Source organism: Nansenia antarctica (genome assembly GCF_963989245.1).
Source record: "Nansenia antarctica genome assembly, chromosome: 11".
NCBI lineage: Eukaryota > Metazoa > Chordata > Actinopteri > Argentiniformes > Microstomatidae > Nansenia > Nansenia antarctica.
The window spans coordinates 28,055,379-28,079,746 of NC_137681.1; the positions used below are offsets into that span (position 1 = coordinate 28,055,379).

General features: G+C 44.3%; 2 protein-coding genes across 2 annotated transcripts in view; one reads left to right on the forward strand and one right to left on the reverse strand.

Annotated features, from left to right (window-relative positions):
- Window positions 1-2,322, forward strand: part of LOC308168072 (testicular spindle-associated protein SHCBP1L-like) — a gene marked incomplete at both ends in the record, with an annotated part of 79,914 nt that extends 77,592 nt beyond the window's left edge. Inside the window, one exon of the mRNA XM_080542548.1 lies at window positions 2,050-2,322. Coding sequence (XP_080398674.1) covers window positions 2,050-2,322 — 273 coding nt within the window. The remainder of the gene's footprint in view (window positions 1-2,049) is intronic.
- Window positions 2,323-6,473: 4,151 nt separating this feature from the next.
- On the reverse strand, window positions 6,474-24,185 carry LOC308167687 (proteasome activator complex subunit 3-like). Its single transcript, XM_080542125.1, has 11 exons — window positions 24,051-24,185; window positions 23,460-23,492; window positions 23,288-23,350; window positions 22,894-22,998; window positions 22,747-22,795; window positions 22,432-22,550; window positions 8,623-8,691; window positions 8,363-8,430; window positions 8,032-8,086; window positions 7,857-7,943; window positions 6,474-7,530 (listed from the first exon to the last, which is right to left on the reverse strand). Exons 1-11 carry the CDS (start codon window positions 24,084-24,086, stop codon window positions 7,450-7,452), a joined length of 765 nt encoding a protein of 254 aa, XP_080398251.1. The 5' UTR covers window positions 24,087-24,185; the 3' UTR covers window positions 6,474-7,449.
- Window positions 24,186-24,368: the final 183 nt, after the last annotated feature.

Genomic DNA, 24,368 nt, shown 5'->3' on the forward strand with positions numbered 1-24,368 from the left:
TGACTGACCTGAGATCGATGCACGGACGCAGGCCCCCTGACTTTTTCTTTACCACCACCAGGTTCGAAATCCAGGGGGAGGCATCGACACGCTCGATGATGCCCGCATCCGAGAGTTTCTGGAGCTCGGCGGTGACGTCGTCGCGTAGGGCGAGGGGCAGGCGGCGTATGGGCTGTATCACCGGATGCACCTCGGGCTTGAGGAGGGGCTGGTGGTTGAAGGCGGTGAGGCAGCCCAAACCGCTGAATAGAGCAGGCCAGCGTTGTTCCCACGGCGAGCCGACAGACAAGATGGCGGATCCAACATTGTCCATGAGGGTGAAACCCAGCTCGCAAAACAAATCAAAACCCATGAGGTTAGAACCCTGGTGAGATACCTGAAAGGTGAATGAGGGGAGGACCTTAGTCCCGTAACGCACAGTGAAGGCGATTGTGCCCACCATGTCTATTTTGGAGTGCCCATAGCCATATAGGTCCTCGGCGTTGGCAGTGAGCGTTCTGAGTGGAAAGAGCCGCCGTACCGTGGCAGCGTTCATGAGCGATCTGGAGGCCCCCGTATCCACCAGCAGTGGGAGGCGAACCCCATCCAGCTCAACAGTGCACCACTTAGCCGGTCGGGGGGTGGCAGTCACTGAATGGATGGTCGTCTGTGTGGGCCGTCCCGGTGTACCTTGTGGCCGTGGACTGTCTGTTGTGGGGGTAGAGCGGCAGACCCGGGCAAAATGGTTCTGCCTGCCACAGCGCTGACACTGCTGCCCCTTGGCAGGGCAGTTTGGGGCTCGGCTTTGGTGTGATGATGAGCCACAATTACCACAGGCCCGGCGTGTTGTCGTACCCTGGCGTGCAGCAAAGTTCACATCGAGGCCGTCCTCTGGGAAACCGGACTCGGAAGGCTCCGTGGGCGGTGCCACCATTTGAGTTAGTAGCATGGGTCTGGGGGGAAAAGAGCTGGAGGTGGGCGCTAGCTGTGACTTCAAGGCTGCTGCTGACTCGAGCTGGAATGCTAAATCCACAGCTTTAGCTAAAGTTAGGTCGTCTGGCATCATTAACAACTTGTCTCTGAGCTTTGAGTTATTAGTGTGTTCAGCCAGCTGATCCCGTATCAGTTTGTCTTCCAGCACCCCAAATTTACAGAGGCTGGCTAGTCCCCTCAGATCAGGCACGTAATGGTGGATAGACTCACCCGTCTGCTGCCGACGTTGGCGAAACATTATCCGCCGGAGCATTACATTCTGTGGAGCAGCAAAATGTCCATTGAGCAGTGTCACACAGTCCGCGTATCTCGGAGCGGGTCCGAGAGTCCGAAAAATCCGCTGTCCCTCGCTGCCCAGTGAGTGAATCAGCAGGGCTTTTCTTCGTTGGTCACTAGCACCGGCCAACCCGGCGGCTACTATGAATGTTTCGAAGGACTCACACCAGCGAATCCACGGGACCGGTGGATCGCCCGGCAGGGCGAGGAACGGGGGAAGAGGTGAGAGTAGAGAATCCATAATCCTCGTCGCCAATGTTATGATTAATAACTGTCCACACCTTGGATAACAGTCATCACTTTATTATCTCCACACATCGCCATCTTGCACTCCAACAACACATTTCAACCGGGGTAACCCCACTAACTTCCGGTGCCTCTTAAAGGCGCAGTCCCACATACATAACAACGCTCGCTAGTCAAGCCAAAATATTGCAATGCAATGGATTCAGTGAGTAGTCCCTACTACTACCTAGTATATGTGTAGAGTAGTGGGGATTACTCACCGAATCCATTGCATTGCAGTATTTTGGCCTGACGAGCGAGTGTGTCATTGATTTTCAACAATGTTGAAATTCATCAAAAAAAATTCAGCATAAAACATTTGGTCGGTTGCCGACTTCACCAGCCGCTGTCACATATGAGGAACCTAGATCTCCACCAGCGTGTCCTCAGTAAGACATGAGTGGAGTACAAAGAGGACCTGAGGAGTCGTGTTCTTAAAAGTCAACAAAATCGATCCTATGTCAGTCGATGATCAATAACGTCCTGTTCTGACGGACCTCCTCCCCGCGACCCCAGGTCCTCCCTCAGCCCCAGCTGAAGCTGTGCAACAACCACATCCACGACAACAGCGGCTACGGGGTGACCCTCCTGGTCCCGGACAGCCTGTACAAGGCCAGCCAGGAGGAGCTGGGCCAGATGGCCGGCGGGGACCAGAGAGAGGGGGAGTCGGACCACCTCTCCAAGACCCTGCAGAAGCTCGGCCTGGAGTTCCACGCCAACGAGCTGGACGCCAACACCTTGGGAGATGTCGGCCTACAGCGGTACTTGACTCGAGAACTGCTGTGCTAACTGTGTTTGTTGCACCCTACGTACAGTTCACTTTACAGTTCGCTTAATATTGTCACGTTTCATATAACCACACACTATAACTTTAGACAGATTGTTTTGTGATTTGCACTGGCTCCATAACAAGCATTGTAGTAAAAATATTTACATTAAAATAATACTGTTAAAATTCCTCGTGGCTCTTTCATTGTGCACACCAAACATCATTAACAGACAACAGGTAGTGGTTGGAAAAAACCATTTTTAATCAACAGAATCTTCTAATGGCAGCAGACCTGGTCTTTGAGTTAGTACCCCACTCTGGCCAGGCCCACAAGATGACATGAAATCAAATTTAACATAATATACAAAAAGACATCTAGTCTCGACTCTAAAAAGTCTAGAGAATATAGTTCATGACAATATTTTGGGATTTTAATAAATGTCTTGATGCTCAATATGTTCTGACATGGTACAGTATAAATGTCCTCATCTACGGGACAATAAAGTTATGAACATTTTGAATAGGAAGTAAATAAAACTTCCCTACATGACTGAAATGTCCTAATAACCAACACAGAAGAATCAGTTAATGTGACGCCTTACAAACAGGACATGAGACCTACTTCGACTAACACCCACCCCTCACCCTCACCACCCGCCCCTGTTGCCTCCTCTGTAACCACCACCACCACCACCACCACCACCACCACCTCCACCTCCACCGTATCCTCCTCCTCCTCCTCCACCATAACCTCCTCCTCCTCTGTATCCTCCTCCCCCACCGTAACCACCTCCACCCCTGTATCCTCCACCTCCCCTGTACCCGCCTCCTCCACCCTGGTAACCTCCTCCCCGACCTCTGTACCCCCCACCACCACCGCCGCCGTCAAACCTCGCCATCTTAGGAGGTTGTGGGCTATCTCCAAACCTGGAGGGAGGGAGGGAGACAGATAGAGAAGGACAGACAGAGAAATACAGAGACATAGAGTAAAGGAGAGAGACAGAGAGAAATCGGTTATTTCCTGTACTCATAACAGACACATACTACACTACTGAACATGACATCACTTAACTCCAGACAAGACATTCCCGCCCCCCTGTTCTAGGCTGGTTTTAGAGCCAATGTTGATCATCTACACAGAAGACGCTGCTAATCCATTATTGCCATTTCATACACTATGTCTGGCTGGCCTGCGGGGGTTTATCAGACTATAGCCCTGCCTCAGAAACAACCGTAAGCTCCTCACCGATACCTCAGATCAGAATCACAATCGCTTTTGTTACATCCCAGTGTACAAGTACACAAGAGTAACATTCTTTGGCTTTGCTTCCTCAACATTATATTGCAGCAGATCACAATAATAAAGAACAGTAATAATAAGTGATATAGTAAGTACTAATAAAGTAATAAAGTGATAGTAGTACCAGTCGTACTACAGTGGATTCATCAGGGCAAAATACAATACAATACAATGCAAGTAGTCCGAATATATTTATTATTGTAGTGTGCGTGGGGTTGGTTTGGGGGGGGGGGTAGTCTTTTGTTTTTTTTACCAGTGTATTTCTCCAGCAACCTACCTACCGATCTTAATGCCTACAGATCTACACTGGGTTGTTTCAACACAGGGCCTATCATAATTGCCTATTCCCAGAGAGCTGAGAAGGAACTCTACGCCGACCACGTGTGGTGGTCATCTGGTCGTACCGTGCGTTGTTGGCCATGAGGTTCAGCCCTGCGGCCGAGGGCTTGGAGATCTGCCGTATGAGGTTGAGCAGGCGCTCGTTGGTGGGGTCCAGCTGCCTGATGTACTCAGGGTCTTTGCTGACCTCCACCACCAGGGCCTCCATGCCGGCCCGCAGCGCCGCGATGCCCCCAGACACCCCGTGGGGAACCTGCAGCTTGATCCTGGGAGGAGGAAGCTTATTATTGGATTTGATTGATCCTTTATCTGTACAGGAAGATCTGACTGAGACCTGAGTCTGTTTTACAGAAGAGTCCTGTAAGACCTGTTACAAGTACATGGCATGACAGGGAATACCATCAAATAAACATCCTGACAGACATAAATATTAGTAAGAGATAAATATAATTGTAAAAATGTTGTTATCATAAATGGTCTAAGCCTGTCCATGCTTGACCGTGAGGATATTCATGTTTGATCAGAAAAGCCGCCCCCCCCCCCCCCCCCCCCCCCACACACACACACACACACACACACACTCCAATGAACAACCCCCCGCCCCCCCATAACTATACATATCCTATTTTGTCTACAATATCAAGTTTTGCACTGTCACAATTTGCACTTCTGGTTAGATGCTAAACTGCCTTTTGTTGTCTGGTACTTGTACTCTGCAATGACAATAAAGTTGAATCTAATCTAATCTAATGTATGTCAAATATTGGCAGGGTAAAAAACTATCCATTCCAGGATTGCACCAGTTAAAAAGCCACTGACCAGTCATCCAGCTCGGTGACGTCTCCGGTGGAGGTGATCTTCTTGGAGGTGAACAGGATGAGCTGCAGCGGGCTGACCAGCGTCATCCCCTTGGCTGAGATCGCTCGAGTACGGATCTGATTGGACAACAATTAGACCCGAGAAATTAGACCAGTGATGACACGTTGATGCAGCTCAGGGCGCCAATTACTGTGTATATTTCAACGACAACACAACATGTGTCTCCATGACACACTGGATGTTAAACATGAGAAATGTAGTCAACGTCATAGTTGAAAGCTCTAAGAGAGAACATAAAGGTCCTAAATGCTACTGCGTGCCGGTTGTGTTGTTGATGCAGGTGAATTTATATTGTCATTGAGCTGTTTTGGAATGGAATGGACTTTATTTGTCATTGCTACAGTACAGGTACCAAACAACGAAATTTAGGAGGGGTGGCTCCCCTGGTGCTGCTGTAAATCCTGTTGAGATGCAGGTGAATGTAGGCAATGCCATACAGGCTGTTGCGCTACGCTATATGTAGTTATGAGATAACAATACATTTGACATTTTTGACCAGCTATTTGATAGTATAGTATATATGGGCTATGTGATTGACTTTATAGTATAGTATATTAGCCTACATTACATTACAGTCATTTATCCGACGCTTTTATTCAAAGCGACTTACAATAATTGCATTTAACGTAGGAGTGTACTGCTTTTTTAAGGCAAAATGAAGAATAGCAAACAAAAAATACAGTATAGCAATATAGCAATAGCATAGAGAAGAATAGCAAACTAACAATACAATAGGTGCTTAAGAGGGAGGATTCTGGTAGTAGGCCTACTTCTTGAAGAAGTGAGTTTTGAGCCTGCGTTAAAAGATATAAGGGCTATTTGATTGCCTTTATAGTATGCGCTATGCCATTTGAAGTCTGGCTGCTGCGTTACTCGCATTATTTTTTTTAATAGCTCACTGCCTACCCAGCCAATGACCTCACTGCACGTTACTGCTGCTAGCAAACAGTCAGACTGCATTATCCCTGCTAGCAAACAGTCAGACTGCATTATCCCTGCTAGCAAACAGTCAGACTGCATTATCCCTGCTAGGAAACAGTCAGACTGCATTATCCCTGCTAGCAAACAGTCAGACTGCATTATCCCTGCTAGCAAACAGTCAGACTGCATTATCCCTGCTAGCAAAGGGGTTCAACAGTATTGAGGAGTGAAACCATTCCAGATGTTTTGTAAAAAACTTTTATTCAGTAAAAGTCCCTTGAAACAAGATACTTTGGAAAATGATGACAGCTCGTCATGACTAAATTCACCTGACAACAATCCTATCACTGAAATGTCTGATATCATCCTCAGGTAATGAATACAAATCTTGTTTCTTTGTAGAACTGCACGATATCCAGAATAAAATCAAGACAGGCATTGCAAACGTAATGTGTACCACTATCTGTAACAATGAAATTACAAAGGCTGTCTGCATGCCTTGTGTCCAGGTACAGCCAAAGAAGACATTCAATAACGCAGTCGCTTGAAACACATGGAAACAACTCTCCTTCCATCAACGCCGCTAAAGGGAAAATCCAGTCTTGTTTTAGATAAATCTCTCTAAACTTCTCAAAATAAGCCTGGATTTTCCTTTAGCGACGTTGATGGAATTACCCCCCTCGAATTGAAGGAAAGTCATCATAAGTAACTTCACAAAAGATAAGCAGGAGATCCATGGACAAAATGGTTTTTAATTACATTTAAAAAATACATAAGCGCTTTTTTTCCCCCTCTTCCTAGACGTCTCTCACATTGGCCGAGAGATTCCTTAATGACTTCATCAAACGGTTTAAAACAATGACAATTATATTTTACAATTCAAACAAAAGAAAAAAAACACGCGTGCTTCCACCGAGGATATGGTTGTTGTTGTTGTGGTTGCTGGATTGTGCTGATTGGATCTGTTGGGTCGGGCTTGCGATGGCCTAGCTTTCTACTCTGTCAGGCCCAGGCTCAGGGCTACAGCTACCTCAACAGCATGGCAAGGAGAGGCCTCGTTCCAACACTTTCAAAATGCGCCCGTCCTTCCTTCCTTCCTTTTAAGTACAGTAGTGACTGATCTGACATCACACATTTCTTTCTTTCACCAACCGTCCGCTATCAGATCAGTGGTGACTTGAAGGAGGGGGGGCATTTTCAGAGTATTCCACCTGGGACAGAGGGAGGAGAGAAAGGGGAGGGAGGAGAGAAAGGGGAGGGAGGAGAGAAAGGGGAGGGAGGAGAGAAAGGGGAGGGAGGAGAGAAAGGGAGGGAGGGAGGAGAGAAAGGGGAGGGAGGAGAGAAAGGGGAGGGAGGAGAGAAAGGGAGGGAGGGAGGAGAGAAAGGGAGGGAGGAGAGAAAGGGGAGGGAGGAGAGAAAGGGGAGGGAGGAGAGAAAGGGGAGGGAGGAGAGAAAGGGAGGGAGGAGAGAAAGGGGAGGGAGGAGAGAAAGGGGAGGGAGGAGAGAAAGGGAGGGAGGAGAGAAAGGGAGGGAGGAGAGAAAGGGGAGGGAGGAGAGAAAGGGGAGGGAGGAGAGAAAGGGGAGGGAGGAGAGAAAGGGGAGGGAGGAGAGAAAGGGAGGGAGGGAGGGGGGTGCTGTAGGAGGGAGGAGAGAAGGATGGAGGGAGGGAGGAGAGAAAGGGAGGGAGGAGATGATGACTGGGCTACTCTCAGTAAAGTGCCTCTGCGTTACTGCTCCGAGGCCGCTTGATCTTCTCAATGTTCTTCAGGATCATATCGTGTAATGTTACCTGTCAGAGGGAGAGATCAGATATGTAATGTTACCTGTCAGAGGGAAAGATTAAAGATATGCGGCAGCTCTATTTGATTCTAGTCAATAAACCGGATCTATCCAAAAGGTTCAGTCATTAAGGAAAGATAACAGATACCTGCACAGAACTAAAAGGTCTATTTCGGTATATGTATAAACATGTGGCTTGAAATATCTGTTGAGGGAAACTACAGTGTTTAACAGGACACAACGAAGGCATAATGACATTGCCTTCTTGCATATAGGCCACGGCCTCTAAAAGTGTGGATGTTAGAATGTGAATATACAATGTGATTATTGACTCACGTATTGATTTCTCAGCTCTGAGACTATGATCTTCAGACTGATGTACTCCTTCTCATCGATCTCTGTCACTGTGCGCCTGTAGTCTTCCTGCGTAGGGACACAGAAACAGGAAATGAGTGACACAGAAACAGGAAGTGAGTGACACGAGCACACAGCATAGTTTTTGCACACTTACCACATGTGGGTATTTCGCTATTTTGGACACCAACTTTGCTCTTGTGATGTAGTATCTATAAAGAGAGAGAGAGAGAGATAGAGAGAGAGAGAGAGAGAGAAATACTGTCAATAAGTCAACATCTTTATTTCAACTCAGGGACCACTGAGAGAGACCCTCATTTTTCGGTGGGGCCGTGTGTGTGTGTGTGTGTGTGTGTACTCTGACGATGAACCCATGTGAGGAATGATGTCTGTTTTTGTTTGTTTGTTTGTTTGTTGTTTTGGCGCTGTAATGACGCGTGGTGTGGAAAGGTGCTGAAGGAGAATAAAGCAGCATTAACAGCAGGTACCTGGATATCTGGTCGAGGTAAGACGCTGCCTCCCCTTCAACTGTTCTGAGTTCAGCTACCGTCTCCTCCTGTAGAAACCAAAGCCCACGTCAGAGGAACTGTTCTAGAAACAACACGTCAGAGGAACTGTTCTAGAAACAACACATAGAAAGCTGATGTTCTGGGCTCTTCGTTCCAATACTGGAACGGTAGAATGTTGTCAGAAACTGTCGCTGAAGAACAGGGAAGGTAAACTGCGGGAGCAGGAGAGGTAACTGCACCTGAATTGATACTCCGAAGTTGTTGCCATCTTCTATTCTGGGGATAAGCAGCTGAACCCACATTTTGACCTGGTGAACGAGAAAAAGATTGTTATTCTCAGCTGCAGAACTCAGCTGCACGCATCATCACTAGAACTCCCTCCATTCACCATATCACTCCAGTTCTCCAACAACTTCATTGGCTCCCCATCAAATTCCGTATTCACTTTAAGATTCTCCTTCTCACCTTTAAGGCTCTCCATAACCTAGCACCTTTATATCTCTCTGAACTCCTTCTTACTCACACTCCCTCCCGTAGTCTCAGATCTCCTCTGCCAACCAACTTGTCATCCCTTCAGCCCGCCTAACTACTATGGGATCTAGAGCCTTCAGCCGTTCTGCTCCCCGCCTCTGGAACTCTCTGCCACCCAACTTACGCAATATTGACACTCACCACTTTCAAATCCTGTCTTAAAACACACCTTTTCACAATGGCTTAAGCGGGGTACACACAAGGATTATCTGGCCTGATTTTCCCCCTTCCGACCAAGGACAGAAAACGGCCGATTATCAGATGGCTCTAAAGATTTTCCTATAACAAAATCCTGTGGTGTGAGGTGTGTTAAGAGTCAATCTCTCCCTACAACCTGCTCGGAAAATGGTTGTGGCCGGCAATCGTAAATGTCAAATGTGTTCAATACTTACGACCAGAAATCCTAGGGTTGCCAGATTTTTGGGTGAAATTAGCGGTTTTAGACTGTGGTTAGGGTGGAAAATGTCATTCCCATCTGGCAACCCTGCTCGCGAGTCCGACTATGACGTGGATGGAATGTAGCCAATCAAGAAGCGAGCTGACTTCTTTTCGTTATTAGGCACTTTATTTGCCCTGTCGCACATGGTTGCCTCGTACAGGTCAGTCAGGGTACTACGTTAGATAATAATAGCTTTATTTGTATAGCGCTTTTCCTGCAAATGTTGCGGCTCAAAGTGCTTTAATCGTTATATAATCTTAATTTAATTATTTTGTAATTTAACGGCAATATTAAAAGGATGGGTTCACGCGAGATTTCTGGCTTGGGGAACGAGACTCTAGAGCAGGGGTCACCAACTATATTTGTCCAAGTGCCAGAATTTTTCAAAGCATACACTGTGGGGGCCGGACTTTAATATATATATATATATATGTGTGGTGGCCTGGGAAAACCCGTCGGATGTCGCTGGCGTTCGTTTGTGGCAAAGAGCAAAAATAGATGGAAATCGCGATTTTGATATTATGTGGTATTCTAGTACTTTGAACTCCATACTACATTATGGTGAATAAACATTTTAAGAAAACAAAAGAGAAAGTCCTTATTTTTATGTTTTTGTGGTGGGTAGTTTGTCTGCATCACAAGCAGACAAACGCGACCGGCTGATCTGCATAGGCTCCTCCCCCGACCCGGAGGAGAAAGGAGTCGGGGCAGCATGGGGGCAGCATTTATCATCTTCCACTTTTTTTGACATTATACATTAAAATGCTCATAACTTTTTAAAATAAAGGGCTCTCTCAGTCATTCAACCAGTTATGAATAGCTGAGAACTTCTAATTTATGGAAATATAAAAAAATGAAAATGTCAAAATGCCACCATGTGAAGGGTTTTCCCAGGCCACCACACATATATACAGTATATATATATATATATATATATATATATATATATAATTCTTTTATTTAGGCATACTATTGTATATAGTACTATTAGCATATTACTGTTTAATATTTTCATTTTCTTACTAAATTAATGTTATTAATGATTATTAGCCTATTATCAGTGTGAACAGACTCCTGACACCTATTATCCAACCAGCCACCAGGGGGCAATCGAGATATTTTGGCTTCACTTCATACCTAATTTTCAATGATTGTTCTGACTAGTGTTCCACCTGCAGTTCTTATTCATTGCCTTTGGTAATTGTAGCTATCTGTCTAACCAACGGCTCCGAACACAATTGTGAGGACAGACAAAATGTCACTCTCAAAGAAGCTGAAACGTAAAATTGACGTGGAAAACCGCAGCTTTAATGAGGAATGGACTGAAAAGTATGCATTCATCTTGCCCACTTTTTATAACACAAAACCTGTATGCCTCATCTGCAATGAAACGGTAGCTGTAGAAAAAAGAATACAATATTCGCCGTCACAATTACACAAGGCATGCAGCCTTCAGAGAGTCATACCCTGAAAAGTCAGAGGCCCGTCACAGAAAGATTGCGAGCTTAAAAGCTGCATATGGACATGCTAGTGGAATTATTAGCAGAACGTCAACTGAACAAGAGAGGGCAACTAGTGCATCTCTTCGGGCTGTCTGGGTTCTCTCCAAGCATAACAAGCCATTTACTGATGCTGAGGTTTTTAAGGAGTGCATGGTCACTGTTTTGGAGGAACTTGCCAGCGACAAATCGATGGACAGGATAATCGCCTCTGTTAAGCAAATACCTCTGTCTTCCACAACTACCGCCCGCCGTGTCCACGTCTTGGCAGAGGACGTCGAACGATGTGTACTTGATGGGGTCAAGGAAGCACAACACATATGCCTGGCTATTGACGAGTCCACTGACAACACTGACATTTCCCAGTTGTGCGTTTTTGTCAGATATTTTGATGGGAAAGATTTCAAAGAAGAACTTTTGGCTTTGATTCCGCTGGAAGGTAATACCACTGGTGAGATAGTTTTTGGAAAATTGGAGGAGCTATTTAATAAGCATGGCTTGTCATTCGAAAAAGTCAACCTAATGGTCACAGATAGTGCTCCTGCCATGGTCGGCAGAAACAGGGGTCTGGTTAGCAGAATTAAGAATGTCGCTCCCAAAATTAATGCACTTCACTGTCTCATTCACCAAAGCGTGCTGTGTGCCAAACTAAGTGGGGATCTGAAAGAGGTTATGGACAAAACAATGAAAATAATTAACTTCATCAGAGGAACTTCCAGTACGCAGCATCGCCTGTTCCGCAAGTTTGTGCTGGAATCTGAAGCTATTCACGAGGACCTCTTACTCCACAGTGACGTGCGCTGGCTGAGTAAGGGCAAAGCCTTGGAACGCTTCATTGAACTCAGGTATAGTAAACTACCAGACTGTGAACTTTATGCTGTTTAGATGTGAACCTAGGAACTGAAATGAGGAATTAATTATAACTGATAAGTAGGGATGTCCCGATCCGATACTGAGATCGGATATCGACCCGATATTGGTCCTGAATGCTGGATCGGAGATCGGACCAGAAAAAAAAAGGCTCCGATCCGCGTGCCCGATCCGCGTGCCCGTTCCGGCGTGTCGCTCAAGTGACGACAACAGTAGTCGCCAGTGGTCACGTGCATGACAGTTGGCTAGTAGCTTTGTGAGAGTCATGTCAGCAGTGTGGGAATACTTCAGTCTTAAAGACGAAAATACAAAGAAAAAGCCCCTGAAACAGCAGACATTGCTACAGTCAATGCAGAGGCGAGAGAAACTCCCCCCAGACAGCAAAATTGCAAAAGCAATAACGGAGAAATTGGTTCGGTTTATTGTGCTCGACGACCAACCACTTTCGGTGGTAGAGAATGTGGGGTTTCGGAGTTTAATTGAACACCTAGAGCCGCGTTATACTTTGCCCAGTCGGCATTATATAACCGAAAATGCCATCCCGAAAATGCACAATGAAGTGTGTGAGTTCCTCGCCAAACTATTGGAGAATGTCGATGCTATTAGCTTCACAACGGACATTTGGAGCTCAGACGTGTGTCCAATGTCGTTGTTGAGTCTCACAGCACACTGGATAGACTCTGATTTTACTTTCAAGAAAGCGGTGCTGCATGCCCGTGAGTTCCGTGGCTCACACACTGGGGATTCCATTAAGGCAGCCATGGAGGAGATGCTGCTCGAATGGAAAATTAACAAAAGCAAAGTCCATGTCGTTTTAAGAGACAATGCTAAAAATATGAAGAAGGGCATGGACCAACTTGGAGTGGCGAGTCTGGGATGCTTTGCGCACACTATGCAGCTTATTGTGCATGAGGGACTGTTGTCGCAGCGCAGCGTGAGTGACGCACTGGCTAACGGGCGGAAAATGGTAGGCCATTTCAAGCACTCGCCTTTGGCATATTCACGGCTGCAGGACATACAACTAGAACTTCATATGCCGCCTAAGCGTCTGCAGCAGGACGTTCAGACTCGGTGGAACAGCACCCACTACATGATTGAAAGCCTCATCGCGCAGAAACGGTCACTCTCGGCGTATGTGGCTGAACATGACCTGCCAGCGACGCTAACAGCAAACCAGTGGGGGCTGTTGGAGCGGACTGTCACGGTGTTGGCCCCTTTCGAGGAGATGACAAGAGAGGTGAGTGTAGGGATGGGACGATTATCGTTTTTATCGTTAATCGCGATAAAAACAGCCGCGATAACTTTATCGTGGAGAATTTTAATTATTTGAATAATCGTCATAATAGTATGTTATGAATAAACTGTGTTTAACAAATGTCTGGCGCTATTTTTTCAGCCTAGTCTACATTACTTTTGCAGTCAAGTTAGCGACTGTTACTGTAATATAATTGCAATTCCTCACATGAGCGCGCGCGAATATCCTCACAGAACTTGTCTCGCGCTATTGTTCATGACATTTTCTAATCGTCCCACCCCTAGGTGAGTGCCTCATCGGCATCACTAGCTGATGTCATCCCCATCGTGTGTGTCCTGAGACGTGTCCTCAGTCGGGAAAACGACACTGACCAGGGGATTAAAACGATGAAAAGCACCCTCCTCGACGCACTCAACAGGCGTTTTGACAACTTGGAGTCTGAACCGTTATACTCGGTTGCAACCCTGCTTGATCCACGGTACAAAGACAGGTAAGGGAATTTCTGTTAACTTTATTTAGCCTAATCTGATTCAACGTTGTGTGTGTGTGTGTGTGTGTGTGTGTCTGTGTGTCTGTGTGTCTGTGTGTCTGTGTGTGTGTGTGTGTGACAAGTAACTTGATTACGGAAATTATTTGACTAATATTAGCTATTTTATTATACAGGTACTTCACAAATGCAGACAGTGTGAGGCTTGCAAAGACAGCACTAATGGCAGAGGTAGGGAAGATGGAGGAAGTGTTGGAGGAGGGAACTACAGCCTCTGAGCCAGCAGACAAGACTCCACGGTTGGAGGCGACAGGCACCAGTACCAGCAGCAGCAGCAGCAGCCTTGCCAACATCTTTGATGAAATCCTGGAGGAACGCACAGTAGGCCTACCTGCTCCTGGGATAACCACAAGCGTACAAGTTCAAGTGCATACCTACCTCAGTGAGGCACCTATTCCACGGTCAGACAATCCCTTGCTTTTCTGGAAAGTCAACCAACCTCGACTGCCCTCCCTGGCAGCCACAGCAGCTAAATTTCTCTGTGCTCCTTGTACAAGTGTAGAGAGTGAGAGGCTCTTTAGCACAGCCTCAATTATTATTGATGACAGAAGGAACAGGTTGACTGCACAGAATGCTGAAAAGCTAATCTTCCTGAAGAAGAATCTCTCCCTCATGCTTGAGTGAACAATGTTCAAGAGCTTTGTTACAAAGAAACGGCACATAAGAAACGTGTGTGCGTGTTGTTGTTGTTGTTTTTTGTTGTTGTTTTGTTTACAATTGTCAAAGCAGCTGTTATTCTTATTTATTTGGAATACTTTACATATTTATTTGGGAAGTTATATTTAACTTGTGTTTTACAGCCATTTTGTTTTTACTGTTAGTTGGCTACACTTGAAAAAAGACTTATCAGACATAACTATTTTTTCTACAATGCTGAATGCTGCTGTTTAAATAGTTTTAACTTTAAACCAGTTACTGAGTACTGGTCACTGAGTACTGCAGAGTACTATTTTTGTTGCTTTAATAAAGGCTGGCAGTTAGGGCTGGGTTAAAAAAATCGATTTCCCGATTCTGAATCGATCTTCATTGAATGAGCGATTTATCGATTCATAAATCCCGAGATCGATCTTTTTTTTTTTTTTTTTTTTTGCTTGCAGCTTCAACCCGCAACGAGATCTCGCGCTACAAGAATTTATCATATCTCACGCAACGAGAGGTCTCAACACTAAAATCTAAAAACATGGCGATGGCAGGGACACTCAAGTCACCACCAGGCTTAAAGTCAGATGTCTGGGTGCCTTTTGGATTAGCAAAATGTTGGTCAATGATGTTCATTTATGTTCCAATAAAAAGTACATTCATGTAACTGCTTTGGAGTCAATTCTTAATGTAAACATTGATATGTTTAACAATGCTACATGTTATAGGGTTCCTTGAACCATTTATAGCATTAGTTCTGAGAATCTCTTTCATATTCAAGCAAAAAATGTATATTGTAACTAGATCGAATCGGAATCGAATCGAATCGAATCGTGAATCGAATCGAATCGTGAGCTCACTGAGCTGGTGAATCGGAATCGAATCGTTTTGGGAAATCAGTGGCGATACCCAGCCCTACTGGCAGTCTTTAATTTAACTGTTGTTGGTGTGGACTATATACTGGGGAGGTATTTGAATGAATGAATGAATGAATGGTCTTTATTGTCATTGCTACAGTACAGGTACCAAACAACGAAATTTAGGAGGGGTGGCTCCCCTGGTGTTAGGAAAAAAAAAAAAAAAAAAAAAATATTCAGGGGTCAAAAATTTTATACAAATATCGGATCGGTATCGGTATCGCCGATACCCGAAGCCCAGGTATCGGTATCGGTATCGGTATCGGTAGTGAAAAAGTGGGATCGGGACATCAGTACTGATAAGCCAAGGACAAGCGATAACAAGAATCCCGTAGCCTACTACTGGTTCTATATGGCGAAATAAACGTTCTATTCTATTCTATTCTATTCTATTCAGGGATCAGGTTGTGGATTTTCTGAAGCAGAGCAAATCACAAGGAGCAGCTGGCCACCTGCACATCATTCAAGACAAAGAATACATGGGCAACGTTGCATTTTTAGCAGACATATTTTCACATTTAAATGCACTAAATCTGCAACTACAGGGGAAAGGAAAATCTGTGCTGGATATGGTGGAAAGGCTTGATGCCTTTGGGAACAAACTGCATCTATTCCGCGCAGATTTGTTATCAGGGAAGTTGTTGCACTTCAAAACACTGAAGACAGTGGGTGTGAGCAACGTCACAGAGAGTATGAAGGACTTCATCACACAGCTGCGGGAGAATTTCTCTCACAGATTTGATGACTTTGGCATTTCCAGGGATATCATCAAGTTTGTGCGTGACCCATTCACGATCAGCCCAGGCGGAGAATTCTCCGCTAATGCGAAAGAGGTGATGCTGCTGGACGAAGCCGCAATTCAAAGTGAACTAGTTGACATCCAGGCCTCCAGCGAAATGAAAGCTGCTCTCCGTAGTGCTGAAAGCGTGAGCACTTTTTGGGTGGCTTGTCCCCAAGACTATGGCACACTGAAGACGTTTGCTATGTATGTGCTCACCATGTTCGGGTCAACTTATACGTGCGAATCTGCGTTCTCAAAGATGAACGCTATCAAGACGCATGAGAGGAACAGCCTGTCAAACAAGTCTTTGGAGGACTGCTTGCGCATAAGCCTAACAACTGTCCAGCCTGATTTTAAGAAGTTGGCGTCAGAGGGGAGATGTCAGTTCTCTCATTAACAAAATGTGAGTATTGCAGACATAGGATTTTATTTTTGCTATGTTAAATGGCATGGTTTATTCATTGTTAAAGTGTAATTTAATGACCTGGTTATTACCGTTTTATTTGATATAGGCTACAGATGCCAGGCGATACCAGGATGCCGCGGTGAACGTTTGACTGACCGACTTGAAAACAACATTTCTGGCAACGAAGGCCTATCATTTGCCATGCTATTTTTTTTATTTAAGTGATGTTAATCTTTTTCATTTTCTGACTGAGAAGTTAGTTATTTAAGTCACTGTTAATGTTACGAAATGTTAAACAAGAGCAACAAAGAGTGAAAAATTAAATAAAACGAAATGTTAAATAGGCCTATGAGTAGGCTATGTGAAAAAATTAAATACAACGAAATGTTAAATGAGAGCTATGAATTTGTCCTCATTCTTGCATGAGAATAGCGCTACGTCTGCCGCATTCCATTTAATAAAAGAGGGGAATTAGTTTCAGCTTCGCTACTGCTATTCAGTGCCCAACCAGAAGCAAGGCTGCAGCTTTGTGAATGAGGTAGGTCTGACTCCTCCTGCATTGTAAGAACTATATGAATCTATGATATATGTTCTAAACGGTATTTCCCTAATTTTCTAATAAAAAAAAATCCCAAAAAAACGTAAAACCCCCCCGTAAAAACACGAAGATTCGGCGGCCCGATGGAAAGCTTTGGTGGGCCGCATCTGGCCCGCGGGCCGCCTGTTGGTGACCCATGCTCTAGAGCAGTGGTTCTCAACCTTTTTTGGGCCAGCGCCCCACTGTCCATTATCCAGGTCTCTTACCGCCCCCCATCAAAAAAAATGGGCTTTTTTTCTTCCCTGAATATTAATGTTGACTAATATTCTGTGTTATATCATTTAAAAAGCATGTCACTGAATGCCAAATAATGGATTTGATTTAACTGGGCAGTTGGAATATCATTATCATTAGTTTACCAGAGAGCAGAAAAGCCATGAGAATGTGAATAAAAATGCTGTTTATGAGTGTTAAACAAACTCAGACAACATCAGAGAATACAAAGACTGTTTTATGATGCTAATATTTATAATTGTTTAATTAGACTTTGTTAACACAGTTCCAAAGTTCAGAGCACTGCGCTCTGGGACCGCTCAGAGATGGGTGCTCTGACTGAAAAGACGGTTTGCCCGAGCGAACTGACCGTTCGTGCATTTACGAATGTACCTGTAATAACACTGCTGACAGCTGATCAATCGCAAGCAGAGTAGTGGTTTCCTATAGCAAGAGTGCTTATGTGTTCGTTTCCAGGGCATCACATGAGGAGCAACATATCACTAAAAAGCGATCGTATATTTTAGTTTGTAAACGTTAAGACGAACACATCGCAATGCTAACCTCAGAATGGCACTAGGGATAACATCCACAACAACACTTAACAGTAATACATTTATGTAATATACTGTAATGAACCTGCGAGGGGAAGGGACATTTGTAGCTGATTTCTCCAGGTTAGATTATTGGTAAGCGACAGCGAACTTTCCGGACTGGTTTATTACAATACGATCGCTTTTTTGAGATAGGTTGTTCCTGCTGTGATGTTCTGGTATGGTGGTATGGTATTAGCACTCATTTTAACTAAATTAAATAAGCTGTATTGAAAGGAAGCGAACGCATAAGCGCAGAGGGTAGTGTGTATAGGCAGGGAGGGAGTATTTGGCACGACAGGCTCATCACCAGCGGGGACATGGACTGAGTATCAAAACTAACATAAGAAATATTCTCTCTCGCTTATAGCCAACAATTACAATAAGCCCACAAACTGAAACATGTCACTCAAGCATAGCCTACAAGGAAAACACTCATAGAAATTAAACAAGACCGTAAATTAAACAACACCTTATCGCTGTTAGATGAGCAACACAAATTAAATAGCCTATTCCTCATAAATCTTTGCCAACTGGCTAAATCCAAAGACAATCAACTATTTACAGTTATATAGCCTATTCCACTCCTATCCGTGTTCATTTGCGGGTGCTATGCAAGAAAAGGATGGCAAGGGTTGAAACATGACATTACAGATGGGATGAACCGGGGTTCTTTCTATCGTAGACTAGCATAGTATTGCAATTTCTGCACTGTACATGAACTGTCAAGATTCTTCTACAATGCAGCTTACCCAGACACATTGGAAACTATCAAAAGCTCTGCCTTTGCTAGCTGAGTTTTTAGCTTCATCTTCTTGTTGACTCTCACTTTTTAAAAAATGTGGGCGTGGCGCTACGTGTGTCTGCGTCACAGAGCCCGGCCAAGTTCAGAACACTGCGCTCTGGGAGCGCTCAGAGATGGGTGCTCTGACTGAAAAGACGGTTTGTCCGAGCGAACTGACCGTTCGTGCATTTACGAACGTACCCGTAATAACACTGTGCTGACAGCTGTTTTTCATGAGAAAAATACTTAATGCGCGAACGCCCCCCAAGAACACCCCAACGCCCCCCTTTTAAAAATATCTGTTCCAGCGCCCCCCGATGTTGTCTGAACGCCCCCGTTGAGAAACGATGCTCTAGAGCAGGGGTGCCCAATACGTCGATCGCGATCGACCGGTCGATCGCAAAGGTAGTATGGGTAGATCGCATGGCATTGAACAAAACGGAAAAAAAAACACTTGATTGACGTACAGGTAAGCCAGTCTGAGATCTGATCTTTTCACCTACACCTAACACGCGGTTCACCACGCATGCGCAGTCAACAGCACCAACTCCAAAATACAAAATACCGGCGAGACTAATTACCTAGTTAGCCTTCCAATTTCTACTATTTACTATATACCGTATTTTCCGCACTATAAGGCGAACTTAAAAGTCAAAAAAAAAAAAAAAAACGACAGTGCGCCTTATAATCCGGTGCGCCTTATATATGGATCAAAATGTAAAAATTTCATGACCAATATTTTTTTTTTAATAATAATAAAATGTTTCAGTACGACTGGTAAACTACAAAGCCGCACCGCTTGCAGCATTACGGTAATCAGTAAACGACGGCCGCCATCTTGGAATCTCCGCGAATGCTATGCTATTGTTATGCTATCATGTGCTCTGAATGGATGCCGTACTCACCCAACTGTTCAATTCGGACACTGAAGAAGAATAATTCAAGGGATTCGTGGACGAGGAATGAACTGAAAAAGTGAGCTTTACGTGTTATACATAACTGAACAATGTTGAGTTATGCACTAACGTTTGATTTAGTGGTATCAGACTGTTTCTTTTACTACGTGTTTACTGAAATAAAGTTTGAATGTTTGACTGAATTGAATTAATGAACATCTCATCCCTCTGTCTCCATGTCATTGTAGAACACCCATGCCTTTGGAATGTGAAGCTTGAGGTCTACAAAGACAAAGAAAAGTTCCCCTCCACGTTTGGGAGAAGAGTGAACTGTTGGGAATTTGTATTAAAATAACTAGAAGTGATAAATCATGTACTATGTGCTCATTTAAATAATATGTGAATGCGGTCAGTTGAGAACAATAGGAAGGTCACGCAAAGCCAAAAGAGAGGTTCTGTTTTTGAGCGACAAGAAGAAATACAAGCTCCTGACTAAAAGAACGTTTTATGATTCAAACTGCCTGTAAATTACTTATTTTTACCTATGTGCTAACAACCATTTTACACCTGCTGTTATAATATTCTATTTTTCTGTACTTTCATAACTAATGATTAATGATAAGTCTATTCTTCTAACTTGTAAATCGAATCCTAATATTACTGTGTAAACTTCAATAGTTGTGTTTTCACAAGACATTCTGATAACAAGACATTCTGATAAGGACACTGACACAATGCTCTGCTCATACAAAGTACGATATCACCATGGGAACGAGACGCTAGCAGGACACTCAAGCTGATAACATACATACACTCTCGCACCCACACAAGAGAAGAATTGAAGGCCAACGCTAACGAGAAGACTTTCTGCAGCTGCAACGGATTTGTGCTGACACTTGGAAAACTACCAGATAGAGGGGGGGGGCATCACCCAGCCCAAAATGTTTGATGAATTGTATAAAGGACTATGTACGGAGGTGAGAGGGACTCTTGTTTTAGTGGAGCCACTGCAGTTAACTTGTTGATGGCTAGCTGAGATAGGCCTGCAGAGGTGAAACTAGAAAATACTCTTTTCCATGGAAATGAACTATTATTGCTTGCTGATGTGCTTGAATAAATATTATCTTAATGAACAGTTCAGTAGTGGTGCCTAATATTTGATTGGATCATATCATCTTAAGAAGTGATATCAAGAACGTCTCGTTGAGATTAAACGAACTCGCTTGTAAGTGACGACTCAATTAAATCGATACTGGAGAAGTTGATCGCCTTACAGAACAAGGCTGGGAGATATTGTTAATATTGTTAATATGTTATTGTTAATATTGTTATGTCTCCATGTCATTGTAGAACACCCATGCCTTTGGAATGTGAAGCTTGAGGTCTACAAAGACAAAGAAACGTTCCCCTCCACGTTTGGGAGAAGAGTGAACTTGTTATATTGTTTGGGAGATATTGTTAATATTGTTAATATGTTATTGTTAATATTGTTAATATGCACATTAACGTTTGAACAACGTTTGAACGTTGAACAACGTTTAAGAACGCTTAATAAAGTTTGACTTTATTTGACTGTTGTGTTGACATTCCCTTTAGCACAGCTCCATCTAGTGGATGCATAACGCAACCCCAGTCAAAAAAAAAAAACGACAGTGCGCCTTATAATCCGGTGCGCCTTGTATATGAAAACAATTCTAAAATAGGCCATTCATTGAAGGTGCGCCTTATAATCCGGTGCGCCTTATAGTGCGGAAAATACGGTAATACTAAATAAAGGCTATACAAATGAGTGGGGAAGCTGGACCAAGTAAGAAACCAATAACGTATAACTTCCATCCAGAATGGGAGGAGGACTTTTTTACACGATGTGATATTGGAAATGCGTCTGTCTGATCAGCAAATCTACGATGGCTATTTCGAAGAAGGGAAATGTGGCAAAAGAGCGAAAACGTACGGCTGCAACGATAGCTTCTTATCGCGTCAGTCACGTTCCTGTTAAACACAAGAAGTCATTCAAAGACGGCGAAATTGTGAAATTGTAAAAGTTTCTCGAGGCTGCAGATTGCCTTTTCGATGACAGATCCACAGTGGCTGATGACACCTTGCAACCAGCTCCTACAGCCCTGACTATTAGAAACTAGCTGCCTCCTCCCAGTGCCAGGTCTCCCACTAAGGTAGAGAAATGCATTTATTTCCTCCTTTCAAACTAGGGAACTACCTGTTTTGTATCTGGTTTACTTTTCTGTTTGTTGGATCAGTAGTTGGCTATGGTACTGCAGACTGGCTGTCAGTGTGTGAGTGAGAGAAAGTGAGTGTGTGTGTGTGTAAGAGAGTGAGAGAGAGAGAGAGGGAGAGAGAGGGGGAGAGAGGGGGAGAGAGAGGGAGGGTTTGTGCTATGGCTCCCTATGCAGACTGGCAAATGTGTGTGTGTGTGTGTGTGTGTGTGTGTGTGTGTGTGTGAATGTGTGTGAGCGAGAATAGCAAAGAGGGAGGGTTTGTGATGGTCTTCTCCTGTGGCTGTGTGACAGAGAGAGGGAAAGTGTATTGTGAGTTTACTATGCAGGCTGGGAACTGTGTGTGTGTGTGTGTGTGTAGTACGTGCATGTACGTTTGCGATGTTGAAACTAGACTGGTAGATCTTGGCAGACTGGCTACTTGAAAAGTAGATCTTGGTTCCAAAAAGTGTGAGCACCCCTGCTCTAGAGAGTCTGGAGTCTGTCTTAACGAAAATCTTTATGTCTGTGGGGTGCTGAAATGGAAAAATCGGCGCACACCACACACAATACGATCAAGGCTGTTCAATCCAATACTTTTTATCTTCATGTGTGCGGTCTGTCTCAGATAAGAAATCAGTTAAGATTTTCAAAATCCTTGTGTGTACCCCGCTTTACTTGGTTTGATCTCCTGAATTTGTTTGTTGTTATATCTGATTTTGCTGTTTTCATCTCATTTCGCTTTGTTGATTTTAATGTTTTGATATGTGGTTTTACACTGTCTTGTAAGGTGTTCTTGAGAGCCTTGAAAGGCACCCATAAATAAAACGTATTATTATTATTCTCTCATTAGGAGGAGGTACTAACCGTATTACATTTCTCGATGAGTGTCCTAATCTCAGGTTTGACCTTCTCTATCAGGTCCACCAGCTTGGCGTTACTCTTCATCATCCCCCCAGGCATGACGAAGACCTTGGTGCCAGTCACTGTAGGCAGAGGAAGAGGAGGAGGAGGAAAGGCTTTGTATGGCATTGTTCTTCGTGTCTGGTCCTGACCATGAGTTGGATGAGGTGGAATAGCAGTGGGAGGCATCAGGTACCATTTTAATATAATTATAATGACCATTATAATATAAAAGGCTAAATGTCGTGTTTTCAGTGAAAGGTGCAGGAGCATACTGACCCTTGTCCTCCCCTGCTGAATCCTCCAGCTTCCTCTTTTTGGCATTTTGCTGCAAGAACGATATCACACTGTTTACCACTGAGGGGCACATGCAACCACCAATAACGTGTGTGTGTGTGTGTGTTAGAGTCCGTTCCCGATGCTCACCGCTTCAAGTCCGTCGTGAAGGTCAGACAGCAGGATAGGGTCTGGCACTGTGAGTTGGATATGTGAGTGGATCTCCTTCAGATCGCAGATGTTTAACATGGGATCCTGGTGACAAACAGAGCAAGTTCCACACTTTATTCCTCCTCATTGCATCCTGGATTCAATTAGCGCTTCGGCACCCAGCACCTTTGTGAGGTTGATGTGATGCTGAAGTAGGATCAGTACCAACAACACATTTATAAACCAACAACACATTTATAAACCAACAACAACCAACAAGGGGGGCTTGAAGGACATTATTGCTAGACAAACTGCATAAAGCAGGCAAGGGAAGACCGACTGAGGTTTGAGGTTATCAAAGGTTGTTTTCTTCAGCAGGACTCAACATGTATACCTTGAGGAAATGATCGAGTTCCAATAACTTCTTTGGGAAAAAGCTGGCGACTAGGTCCTCTGCCTGGAACAGAACAAAGCATTAATAAAGGAGTTAGAAAATGTCCTTAAAATCCACCCTGAGCTTGAAACCTCAGTTATGCAAAAAAAAAAAGGGGGGGGGGGAAACTCACCTCTCCAGTGATTCGTTCTCTAAAAGCATCAACCTGTAGAAAGAAAACAGAATCATAACACGTAATAAACTGCAGTGAAACATTTACAACGCACCTATGTCGCTTACATAACTTGGCAATAGCCAGAATAACCAAGTCAACTGTGTTAAAGCCTTCACCAGCTACGGTGCGGAGCAGAAGGGCCCAGGCGAGAGGCTGCCTGTTCTCTTTCTCTCTTCATGTTCATCTGTTATTCATTTCACTTATTTCTTGCAAGCAAATAGTGTAAAATAATGTCTTAAGAGCATAGAGTAGCAGGCAGGCGTTAGGTCACTTTATAAGCAACTAGTTGATTCACTAAACATGAACATCGACCTTCTCATTGAGGCTCCGTGCAGCTGTGAGACAGGCTGACATGTTGGTTCTGACCGGTGGGACACCAGCCTGGCTCTAACAGCTCCAGGCTAGATTAGCTTAGCATAGCGAGCTGCCACCAGGCCTTCTATCGGTTTCATCATGTCCCAGCTAACAGTTAGCCTAGCCGCTAGCCTAGCTGACAGCTTCCACATGGCGTCGCTTCATACGTGGAGCCGCAGAGCTTTAGAGGATTACCTTCGTTTTGATCTCAGGGTCCACCTTGAGAGACATCTTGTCCAGCCACAGGTTTGGGGAAAAGAAGGATTGTCCTCACAGCGTTAGATGTCGGATCTGAACGTGCGGCTCCAGTCCTGTCAGACACACTGGTGGGACGCTTTAAGATGACATCAGACACACTGTTGGGACGCTTTAAGATGACGTCTTCACTCTGCGACGGAGGGACAGGCCATCACGCCAAGTGTATAATACATATATATAGTATATAGTATGTATATATGTGTAGCCGGCTTTCTTAAAGTAGTTTCAAGCCGTTTCAATGACCATATTTGGTTC